At 45.7% G+C, this 12,883-nt stretch overlaps 1 protein-coding gene across 1 annotated transcript in view; it reads right to left on the bottom strand.

Moving 5' to 3' along the window:
• Positions 1-12,883, bottom strand: part of unc13bb (unc-13 homolog Bb (C. elegans)) — a gene marked incomplete at both ends in the record, with an annotated part of 291,089 nt that overhangs the window by 150,909 nt on the left and 127,297 nt on the right. Inside the window, 2 exon segments of the mRNA XM_084325041.1 lie at positions 2,696-2,744; positions 7,348-7,421. Coding sequence (XP_084181167.1) covers positions 2,696-2,744; positions 7,348-7,421 — 123 coding nt within the window.

Genomic DNA, 12,883 nt, shown 5'->3' with positions numbered 1-12,883 from the left:
ATGAGTCACTATGTTGTTACCATGGTTACATACGTAACTAGACATGAGAGTAACTCGATGTGTTGAGACAGCCAGGAGGAGACAGGATGAATGAGACTGAAGTTAACGGAGAACAGTTTAACAAACACCGCCTCCTGCTGGTGGAGAAGAGGTGTTGCGACTCTCTGTCTGGTCATTAAGAGGTGTCCAGCCTCACCCTGAAGCGCCTCTCCCCTGTAGTGAGGTTCCTCTGGGCTGGTTGTGGGCTGTGGACACTGTCATCTAACTCAGGTCTGCACCAAACAACCTGTCTGAGGTGGTCTCTCCCTGGTCTAGAGGTGGTCTCTCCCTGGTCTAGAGGTGGTCTCTCCCTGCTCTAGAGGTGGTCTCTCCCTGCTCTAGAGGTGGTCTCTCCCTGCTCTAGAGGTGGTCTCTCCCTGGTCTAGAGGTGGTCTATCCCTGCTCTAGAGGTGGTCTCTCCCTGCTCTAGAGGTGGTCTCTCCCTGCTCTAGAGGTGGTCTCTCCCTGGTCTAGAGGTGGTCTCTCCCTGGTCTAGAGGTGGTCTCTCCCTGCTCTAGAGGTGGTCTCTCCCTGGTCTAGAGGTGGTCTCTCCCTGGTCTAGAGGTGGTCTCTCCCTGGTCTAGAGGTGGTCTCTCCCTGCTCTAGATGTGGTCTAGAGGTGGTCTCTCCCTGGTCTAGAGGTGGTCTCTGCCTGGTCTAGAGGTGGTCTCTCCCTGCTCTAGAGGTGGTCTCTCCCTGCTCTAGAGGTGGTCTAGAGGTGGTCTCTCCCTGGTCTAGAGGTGGTCTCTCCCTGGTCTAGAGGTGGTCTCTCCCTGGTCTAGAGGTGGTCTAGAGGTGGTCTCTCCCTGGTCTAGAGGTGGTCTCTCCCTGGTCTAGAGGTGCTCTAGAGGTAGTCTCTCCCTGGTCTAGAGGTGGTCTAGAGGTGGTCTAGAGGTGGTCTCATCCTGGTCTAGAGGTGGTCTCACCCTGGTCTAGAGGTGGTCTCTCCCTGGTCTAGAGGTGGTCTCTCCCTGGTCTAGAGGTGGTCTCTCCCTGGTCTAGAGGTGGTCTCTCCCTGGTCTAGAGGTGGTCTCTCCCTGCTCTAGAGGTGGTCTCTCCCTGGTCTAGAGGTGGTCTCACCCTGGTGGGGGGGGGGGGGGTTGACCAGGGGGAAGAGAGGAGAGGGGAGTAGGGGAGGGGAGTGGGAGAGGGGAGGGGAGGGTTGACCAGGGGGAAGGATACGGCATCACAACGTGTTCTACATACTCTGAGCGTCAGCCCATCCGAAATAGTTGCCTGGTGGTGGAGGTACAGGTATCAGAGTGAGAGAACAGTGAGGAAGTGGAGAGAGGGGGATGATGAAGAGAGAGAGAGAGAGAGAGAGAGAGAGAGAGAGAGAGAGAGAGAGAGAGAGAGCGTCTGTATGACGGACTGCTGGAGAGACCAGTAAGCCCTGTGAACTGCTCTCTCTCCACAAACAGAAACAGTACGGCTGAACCCGACCGCTTCCACGCTTCAATCGCTGCCACGGTATTCAACGTCCGTGTTGGTGTTTTTTTTTACCACTTCAGAAATCTACCAAATCAGCATAAGAAACAGCTTCTAGAAATAATAATCCAACATTCATTGTGAGAATCAGTTATTCTCAGACGATATGGACCGTCAGAAAACCAAAGTCTGTCCCAAAGTGCTCATTTACCCTCAAAGCTTTGATTATTCACTAGGGGTGTAAAGGTACACGTATCCGTACCGAACCGAACCATTTCAGTGTGTACCGTACCGTACCGACCGGCTGTAGTGTGTACCGAACGAATACAACGGTATGTTAACCGCCCACCGGGGGCTGTTTTTTTTCACAATCTAATATAATTATTATTATTTTTTATTTTCTTTACAAGTCGATTATTAATTTCAATATAGAATATTCGTTGACAGCCCTACAAGTACAATTATTTACTGCACACTGAGTGGAACATGGAAAGCCAAACCTTCCCCCACTGTACCGAAAACCCGTACCGAACCGTGACTTCAAAACCGAGGTACGTACCGAACCGTGGTTTTTGTGTACCGTTACACCCCTATTATTCACTGATAATAACTACCGACGCTTTGGTTATTCTATGTTAATAACTGAAGCTTCAATTATTCACTGATAATAACTACCGAAGCTTTGATTATTCTATGATAATAATTACTGAAGCTTTGATTATTCTATGATAATTACTACTGAAGCGTGTTAATCGGCACAGCCACGCAGGAGTAAACAACCTTGACGACGTACTGTATCTACAGATGGCCAAGTTTGTAGGTAAACGTCTCTCTGATCAGTTTGAGACTCGATGGGAAGAAAAAATATGTCAAGAGATGTTTCTCATACTGTACAGAGTTAAGCGCAGGAGATGTCTAAAGACAGGGTTAGCATTAGCCCTAGAATAAGTGCTGTGTCTAAGGCAAAGGTTAGAATTAACGCTAGAAGTGCATAAGAAGTGTCCCAGGACTAAGTCAGGGATAAACCCTCGGACTAACGCACACGTTAGCTCACTTTAGAACATGTCAGTGTGAAATAGAGTCGACCCAGTCCTGGGTTACTTAGGTCTACAGAACACAGTTTGGGCTGTGGGCTTTAGTACAGTGTGGAATAGGCTAGAGAGCTAGTGGGATAGAGAACTGGCGCCATCTAGCGGCCCGTCCGGGTAGCGGAGGTTCCTGTACTCACAGCACTGAGAGATGGGCAGGTGATTCTGAACCTCGTCCTGGACAGGACACTGGAGAGGAGAGAGAGACAGAGAGAAGCAGCCATGGCCACGGTATATTTATATCTGACAGAAACACAGTAGAACACATGTACCAGATACTATACAGTCAGAATACACACAAAATACCAAGTAGTATTGTAGTTTAAATAGGTCTAATCTAAACTGTATTATTTTAGTAGTATTATTCAAGTTTCAAGTTTCTTTATTAGTTGTCATACAGAAGTACAGAATACTTTTATACAAAATGCTTCTTTCTGTTACGCTCCAGAGACTGTGCTAGACAAAAATAGATAAGTATAAAATAAGTATAGCAAGTATAAAATAGAAGTCAAGTACGTAGACAAAAGTGTTCAGTATACATATATACAATGTACAATGCAGAGTAGAAGTAACTGAGTTACAATACAATATACAGTGCAAAGCAGAAATGGGATGAGGTACAATTTAGGTATAATTTACAGTAAGGTGTAATGAGGTATGGGTTGTAGTGCAAATTCTTTACCAATAAATATAAAGTGTGTTTAGGTGTTCTAAAGTGGGTAAAGTGGGTGCTGCAGTGAGTTGTTTGTTTAAAGTGAGTGTGTGCGTGTGGATGTGTGTGCTGTGAGTGCATTTGATGGTTGTTACATAGTGTTATTGTTCATTGAGCATCCTGATGGCCTGGGGATAGAAGCTTCTTCTGAGTCTCTCTGTGCTTCCCATGAGACTCCGGTATTGCTTGCCTGACCGCAGCAGTTCAAAGAGGCAGTTGTTTGGGTGGCTGGAGTCTTTGATAATTCTCTTAGCCTTACCCATGCACCGCTTGTTGTAAATGCCCTGGAGAGTGGGAAGCCCCCCTCCAATTGTGCGTTTGGCTGAACGGGCCACTCTCTGTAGTCTGCTACGGTATTGTGCGGTGCTATTCCCAAACCAGGAGGTGATATTGCCAGTCAGGATACTCTCTATTGTGCATGAGTAGAAGTTCTTAAGGATCTTCTGACCGACTTGGAACTTCCTTAGGCGCCTGAGGAAGTAGAGGCGTTGCCGTGCCTTCTTCACAACACTGTCAATGTGTGTGGTCCATGTCAAGTCCTCGGATATGTGGACTCCGAGGTACTTAAAACTGTTCACTCTCTCAACCGGTGCCCCGTTGATGCTGAGGGGGCTGTAGTCCCTGACCCCCGACCTCCTAAAGTCCACAATCATCTCCTTTGTTTTGCTGACGTTCAGGGAGAGGCTGTTCTGTTGACACCATCCCGCTAGAACCTTGACCAGAGCCGGCAACTGCACCTCCTCATCCATCACGCTCAACATAGGGGCCCCCCAGGGCTGTGTTCTGAGCCCCCTCCTCTACTCCCTGTACACACATGACTGCGTAGCACAGCGGAACAACAACACCATCATCAAATTTGCTGATGACACAGTAGTGGTGGGCCTGATCTCTGCCAACGACGAAAGGGCCTACCTGGAAGAGGTAGAGAACCTGTCACAGTGGTGTCAGGAGAACTGCCTCTCCCTGAACGTCAGCAAAACAAAAGAGATGATTGTGGACTTCAGGAGGTCGGGGGTCAAGGACTACAGCCCCCTCAGCATCGACGTGGCACCAGTTGAGAGAGTGAACAGTTTCAAGTACCTCGGAGCCCACATATCCGAGGACTTGACATGGACCACACACATTGACAGTGTTGTGAAGAAGGCACGACAACGCCTCTACTTCCTCAGGCGCCTAAGGAAGTTCCAAGTCAGTCAGAAGATCCTTAGGAACTTCTACTCATGTACAATAGAGAGCATCCTGACCGGCAACATCACCTCCTGGTTTGGGAATAGCACTGCACAAGACCGTAGCAGACTACAAAGAGTGACACGTTCAGCCGAACGCACAATTAGAGGGGGGCTTCCCACCCTCCAGAACATTTACAACAAGCGGTGCAAGGGGAAGGCTAAGAGAATTATTAAGGACTCGAGCCACCCGAACAACTGCCTCTTTGAACTGCTGCCGTCAGGCAAGCGATACCGGAGTCTTATGGCGAGCACAGAAAGACTCAGAAGGAGCTTCTATCCCCAGGCCATCAGGCTGCTAAACGAACAATAATCGCTAAACGAACAATAATCACTATGCAACAACCATCAAATGCACACAGCACACACACCCACACGCACACACTCACTCAAACAAACAACACACTGCAGCACCCACTCTCCACACTTTAGATCACACAAACACACTTACACTTTATATTTATTGATAAAGGATTTGCACTACAACTCGTACACCTACTGTGAATTGTACCTAAACTGCACCTCGTCCATTTATGCCTTGCACTATATAGTATTGTATATTAGTACACTGCACAGTATTGTATATTGTATGGTAACTACGTCTACGAACATTGTACATATGTCTAAACTGAACACTGTGACCTCTTTTTTTACTTCTAATTTTTACTATGTTTTTATTTCATACTTATCTTGTCATGCACAGTCTCTGGAGCGCAACAGTAAGAAGCATTTTGTACAAAAGTATTCTGTACTTCTGTATGACAACTATTAAAGAAACTTGAAACTTGACCTCCTCCAGGTAGGCCCTCTCGTCATTTGCAGAGATCAGGCCCACCACTACTGTGTCGTCAGCCAATTTGATGATTGTGTTGTTGTTCCGCTGTGCCACACAGTCATGTGTGTACAGGGAGTAGAGGAGGGGACTCAGAACACAGCCCTGGGGGGCCCCTATGTTAAGAGTGATGGATGAGGAGGTGCAGTTGCCTGCTCTCACCACCTGGGGTCTGCCAGTCAGGAAGTCCAAGACCCACTGGCAGAGGTCATAGTTCAAGCCCAGGTCCCTGAGCTTGGCTATGAGTTTGAAGGGGACTATGGTATTGAATGCTGAGCTGTAGTCGATGAATAGCATTCTCACATAGTTCCCCTGCCTCTTGTCCAGGTGTGATGCTGCTGTGTGCAGCACATGGGCTATGGCGTCCTCCGTGGACCTGTTGGGGCGGTATGCAAATTGCAGGGGGTCCAGGTTGATGGGGAGGGAGGAGCAGATGTAGCCCTTTACTAGCTTCTCAAAGCACTTCATGGGTATGGAGGTGAGAGCTACAGGGCGGTAGTCGTTGAGGTAAGCAGGCTTGGATTTTTTGGGTACAGGGATAATAGTGGACTTCTTCAGGCAGGTGGGAATGACAGCCTGTTCCAAGGACAGGTTAAATATGTCAGTGAATACCGGGGCCAGTTGGTCGGCACAGACTTTTAGGATGCGTCCGGGGATACTGTCCGCTCCTGCTTCCTTCCTGATATTCACTTTCTTAAAGGTCCTCCTCACCTCATGTTCTGTTACCCTGAACACTGAGTCTCCATCAGCAGTGTCCCCCCCCCCTCCATTGCAGTGGTTTGTAGGCTGGTGTTGTTATTCACAGCCTCAAACCTCGCATAGAAGGTATTGAGATCATTTGCTAAGGAGATGTCACTGTTCAGCTTGAGGGAGGTGCCTTTGTAATATGACTTTGTCATATTATTGCAGTAGTATTATTGTAGTAGTAGTATTATTGTAGTAGTAGTATTGTAGTAGTATTATTGTAGTAGTAGTATTGTAGTAGTATTAGTGTAGTAGTATTGCAGTAGTATTATTGTAGTAGTAGTAGTAGTAGTAGTAGTAGTAGTAGTAGTAGTAGTAGTAGTAGTAGTAGTAGTAGTAGTAGTATTGTTGTAGTAGTAGTATTGTTGCAGTAGTAGTATTGTAGTAGTAGTGTTGTAGTAGTAGTATTGCAGTAGTATTATTGTAGTAGTAGTATTGTAGTAGTATAGCAGTAGTAGTAGTAGTAGTAGTAGTATTGCAGTAGTATTATTGTCGTAGTAGTATTGCAGTAGTAGTATTGTAGTAGTAGTAGTAGTAGTAGTATTGTAGTACTATTATTGTAGTAGTATTGTAGTAGTAGTATTGTAGTAGTATTGTAGTAGTATTGCAGTAGTAGTAGTAGTATTGTAGTAGTAGTAGTAGTAGTAGTAGTAGTATTGTAGTAGTAGTATTGCAGTAGTATTATTGTCGTAGTAGTATTGCAGTAGTAGTATTGTAGTAGTAGTATTGTAGTAGTATTGTAGTAGTAGTATTGTAGTAGTAGTAGTAGTATTGTAGTAGTAGTAGTAGTATTGTAGTAGTAGTAGTATTGTAGTAGTATTATTGTAGTAGTGTAGTAGTAGTATTATTGTAGTAGTATTGCAGTAGTATTATTGTAGTAGTATTGCAGTAGTAGTATTGTAGTAGTAGTATTGTAGTAGTATTATTGTAATAGTATTGCAGTAGTAGTATTGTAGTAGTATTGTAGTAGTAGTAGTAGTAGTAGTAGTAGTATTGTAGTAGTAGTATTGTAGTAGTATTATTGTAATAGTATTGTAGTAGTATTGCAGTAGTATAGTAGCAGTAGTAGTATTGCAGTAGTATTGTAGTAGTATTGCAGTAGTATTATTGTAGTAGTAGTATTATTGTAGTAGTAGTATTGCAGTAGTATTATTGTAGTAGTAGTATTGCAGTAGTATTATTGTAGTAGTAGTATTGCAGTAGTATTATTGTAGTAGTAGTAGTATTGTAGTAGTATTATTGTAGTAGTAGTATTGTAGTATTAAAGAGGTCTCTCACAGCATCATGGATCCTCATGGTGTTGATCTGCTCCAGCTTCCCCGTCCAATACTGGGCCTCGTCATCTGGGATGTCTACACACACACACACACACACACACATATTTGAATACTTTATTTGGTTCCACAAATGATCTTACATAAACAGGGAATCAAATGTATCGGGGCCAAGCAGCACTGAACAATTAAGGGACACATAGCACCTCCTTCTCCACGCGACTAAGCTGCCAATAATAGCTGAGACAGAGCAATATTTGGCAATTTGTTTGGCTTTTCTTTTAGACATTGCAGCAATTCTCAGACCGCTCATGGTGCATTTATATACAGTACATGGCCAAGATTCCGAACACAAGTACACTATATCTACTCCCTGTACCCAAGGTCGGCCATCACACTGAGCAGTGGTTGGTATTTGATATACTTGTCCCGGAAGGCCTGGTCCATGTACAGTACACACACGTGTGCGCGCACACACACACGCACACACACACACGTGCACACACACACACAGTTTGACGTGTCATAGCAGGTAAACACAGGCCTATAAAACGCAACCCAGGAGTGGTCCTCCTCATAAAGTCCTCATAATGTCAACAGAACATCACATCCCGGTCCCAGCCGCACCGGCACTGTGACTGGCTACCTGCTGCCGGCCTAAACCAAACAACGAGGCCCCGCACTCCTCCTCCGTACCTCTGACACGGAGCGGCGCGGTGGGACAACACTCATTACAGCCTAGAGCTGTTTCCCCGAAGCCTGTTTTTGGGCTTTAAACTTCGTCAGGGTTTTTCGAACGGACGTTTATTTTTTTTTGTTGTTAATATCCTCAAACTAAATCCTCAATTTGAATAAAGTGATTAATCTGATTAAATGAGTCCTTTTTTTATTAAATCAATTTTCTTTAATGAATATAACTCATCAGTTTTAATACTATAATATTAGTGTAGCCTAATCTTTATCTGCAACTGTGAAGAATATATATATTCTTTTATTAAACATTTTAAATTCGAATGTTGATTTCGAATTTGAATGCCAACGTAACGAACGAAGGTCCGAACGTTTGAATGTTTGGGCTCAGCCCTATTACATCATCACTATACTGTAAATGAGAGGTGTAACAACATTACATCATCACTATACTGTAAATGAGAGGTGTAACAACATTACATCATCACTATACTGTAAATGAGAGGTGTAACAACATTACATCATCACTATACTGTAAATGAGAGGTGTAACAACATTACATCATCACTGTACTGTAAATGAGAGGTGTAACAACATTACATCATCACTGTAAATGAGAGGTGGAACAACATTACATCATCACTGTAAATGAGGTGTAACAACATTACATCATCACTGTACTGTAAATGAGAGCCATTGTATTGGACTGCTTTTATGCACCGTCTATTTTATTGCAAATTTTTATGTCTATTTTTACTGCATTTTAGGTCTACGTTTTATGTCTATTCTTAATTTCTTATACTGCTGTGAAGCACTTTGGGCTGCAATTCTTCGTATGAAAGACAAGTCAAGATTATTATTATCATTATCATTATTATCATTATTATTATTATAAACATTCCTGTAAAAGGGGCTACAGATACACAATCTACCACCCCCCTCCAATCAACCGAACATGAACACACACACACACACACACACACACACACACACACACACACACACACACACACACACACACACACACACACACACACACACACACACACACACACACACACACACACACACACACACACACACACACACACACACACACACACACACACACACACACACACACACACACACACACACACACACGCACACACGCCCTCTTCAGTCTCCCTCCTCCTCTCCATGCCACCATCATATATTCATGTCTGTTCAATATAACATGAGCCACTGAGCACCAGGACATTTAAAGGGTTAAAAATAGTCTGCCTAGGCCGGCTGGCAGCACCCACAAACTGTTCTGGGACCAGCAGACCAAAGACATCAAAGCTGCAATGATGGGATGAAAGTGGAACAGTTCCTGTCTCCTGAGTGGGCGGGTCTAAGTGGGCAGGACGAGTGGGCGGGACTAATAATAATAATAATAATAATACTTCGTTTTATATAGCGCCTTTCAGAGGACCCAAGGTCGCTTTACATAAGGGGGGGGGGGGGAGATAACAAGTCAACAAACATAGTGGACAGACACAACACATACATATACATATAAAGTGAGAAAGTTAGGAGTTGAAGGCCAGGTTGAAGAGGTGGGTTTTGAGCAGTTTTTTAAATGAGTCCAGAGTTGGGGTGGTGCGGAGTTCTGCGGGGAGGGAGTTCCAGAGGGTGGGAGCTGCCACACTGAAAGCTCTGTCCCCGAACGTCCGCAGTCTGGTTCGGGGGATGGAGAGCTGACCAGTGTCCGTGGATTGCAGGGACCGTGACTGAGTGTAGGGGTGGAGGAGGTCAGTGAGGTACTGAGGTGCCAGGGCGTGACGGGATTTGTAGGTGAGCAGGAGGGTTTTGTAGGTGATGCGGGATTTGATGGGGAGCCAGTGGAGCTGGATGAGGATGGGGGTGATGTGCTGCCAGGGTTTGGTGCGGGTTAGAACCCTGGCAGCTGAATTTTGAACATACTGGAGCCTGTCCAGGGTTTTGCTTGGGACCCCGGACAGGACCCCGTTGCAGTAGTCCAGGCGGGAGGTGACGAAGGCGTGGATGAGGGTCTCAGCTGTGGTGTCGGAAAGTGATGGTCGGAGTCTGGAAATGTTTCGGAGGTGAAAGAAGGCGGATTTGGTGAGGGAATTTACATGGGATTGATAGGAAAGGGTGGAGTCCAGGATAACGCGGTGGGCAGGACTATTAACACAGGCGCCGTCGTTAACCCTTTCACTGCCACACAACAGCAGGTTAAACCTTTCACTGCGACAATACACAGGATGTTAACCCTTTCACTGCCACACAACAGCAGGTTAACCCTTTCACTGCCACACACCAGCAGGTTAACCGTTTCACTGCCACACTACAGAAGGTTAACCCTTTACTATCACCCTACCGACGGTTACCGTGTGATAGTGAAGGGTTAACCTTCTGGAGTGTGGCAGTGAAAGGGTTAACACCGTTGAGATCACCGGACGAGTCTCAAACAAACTTGGATCTACGGGTCAGAATCATTTAGTGTTGAAATGTTCGGAACACCTTCAACTTGTAAAAGAGAAGGTCCGATATTTACCTTGATTTCTACGGTCGCAAAACACCTCTACGTCTGTCATTGGTGTGAATGAGGCCTGTGCTGCTGTAGTATACTAAGCAGAGGGACCGGTTTATAATATATAAACTGACACCATGACATCATGACACCATGACATCATGACATCACGACACCATGACATCATGACACCACGACACCTCGACACCATCTAGGAGAGACCCATTCCAGTTCTGTGTCCAAGGCTTCAAAGTAGGGATGCTCGATATTGGCTTTTTTACCGATACCGATATTCCGATATTGTCCAACTCCAATTTCCGATACCGATACCGATACCGATATCAACCGATACCGATATATGCAGGGTTTCCCCCCCAAAAAACGGAATAATTTCAGGTAACTAATAATTTCACTGGATGCATTCAAAAGGCTTTCTAAATGTAAGCATTATCTGTGCAAAATATGATCATTAAAAAAGTAAAAATGAACATTTTAAACCAACATGCATACTTTTGACAATAAATAAAATAAGAATTGGTTCTTACTTGCTTGCCTGGGTAAATAAAGGTTAAATAAATGTTAAAAAAATTGTTATTGTTTTTTTTTTTTTTTTTACCGATACCGATATTTTCCGATATCACATTTTACTGCCAATATCGGACATCACTACTTCAAAGCCACAGACATGTCTGCGTTGAATGGAGCTCCCTGCTGTCTTCAAACACCTAACTCCGCTTTGATGCTACAGATCAGAGACTCTGAGCGGTCGACGTAGACGGACACTGCCGGCGTACAGAGAGGAAGAGGAGAGTGAGGAAGAGGAGAGTGAGGAAGAGGAGAGTGAGGAAGAGGAGAGTGAGGAGGAGAGTGAGGAAGAGAGTGAGGAGGAGAGTGAGGAAGAGGAGAGTGAGGAAGAGGAGAGTGAGGAAGAGAGTGAGGAAGAGGAGAGTGAGGAGGAGGAGAGTGAGGAAGAGGAGAGTGAGGAAGAGAGTGAGGAAGAGGAGAGTGAGGAGGAGGAGAGTGAGGAAGAGGAGAGTGAGGAAGAGGAGAGTGAGGAGGAGGAGAGTGAGGAAGAGAGTGAGGAAGAGGAGAGTGAGGAAGAGGAGAGTGAGGAGGAGAGTGAGGAGGAGGAGAGTGAGGAAGAGGAGAGTGAGGAAGAGGAGAGTGAGGAAGAGGAGAGTGAGGAGGAGAGTGAGGAGGAGAGTGAGGAGGAGGAGAGTGAGGAGGAGAGTGAGGAAGAGGAGAGTGAGGAAGAGGAAGTGAGGAAGAGGAGAGTGAGGAGGAGAGTGAGGAAGAGGAGAGTGAGGAGGAGAGTGAGGAAGAGGAGAGTGAGGAGGAGAGTGAGGAAGAGGAGAGTGAGGAAGAGGAGAGTGAGGAAGAGGAGAGTGAGGAGGAGAGTGAGGAGGAGAGTGAGGAGGAGGAGAGTGAGGAGGAGAGTGAGGAAGAGGAGAGTGAGGAAGAGGAAGTGAGGAAGAGGAGAGTGAGGAGGAGAGTGAGGAAGAGGAGAGTGAGGAGGAGAGTGAGGAAGAGGAGAGTGAGGAAGAGGAGAGTGAGGAAGAGGAGAGTGAGGAGGAGAGTGAGGAGGAGAGTGAGGAGGAGGAGAGTGAGGAGGAGAGTGAGGAAGAGGAGAGTGAGGAAGAGGAAGTGAGGAAGAGGAGAGTGAGGAGGAGAGTGAGGAAGAGGAGAGTGAGGAGGAGAGTGAGGAAGAGGAGAGTGAGGAGGAGAGTGAGGAAGAGGAGAGTGAGGAAGAGGAGAGTGAGGAGGAGAGTGAGGAAGAGGAGAGTGAGGAGGAGAGTGAGGAGGAGAGTGAGGAGGAGAGTGAGGAAGAGGAGAGTGAGGAGGAGAGTGAGGAGGAGAGTGAGGAAGAGGAGAGTGAGGAAGAGGAGAGTGAGGAAGAGGAGAGTGAGGAAGAGGAGAGTGAGGAAGAGGAGAGTGAGGAGGAGAGTGAGGAAGAGGAGAGTGAGGAAGAGGAGAGTGAGGAAGAGGGCATGAGGGACTTCTGCTACCATCGATCGTTCATCTCATATTTAGTTGCAATTAGGGATGTTCGATATTGGCTTTTTTACAGATATCCGATATACCGATGTTGTCCAACTCTTAATTTTCTATACCGATATCAACCGATACCGATATATATGCAGGGTCCCCCCCCCCCCCCCCCCCAAAAAAACGGAATAATTTCAGGTAATTAACATTACATATCTCTTGTCGTGGAATTAACACAACATTATGCATACTTTTATGCAAAATCAGAATTTGTTCTTACTTGCTTGCCTGGGTAAATAAAGGTTAAATAAATGGAAAACCGATACCGATCATTTCCGATATTACA

The sequence above is a fragment of the Notolepis coatsorum genome, assembly GCF_963971535.1.
Source record: "Notolepis coatsorum genome assembly, chromosome: 11".
In the NCBI taxonomy this organism is placed as follows: Eukaryota; Metazoa; Chordata; class Actinopteri; order Aulopiformes; family Paralepididae; genus Notolepis; species Notolepis coatsorum.
Note: the sequence above shows the minus strand (reverse complement) of the source record. Positions and strands in the feature narration are given on the sequence as shown.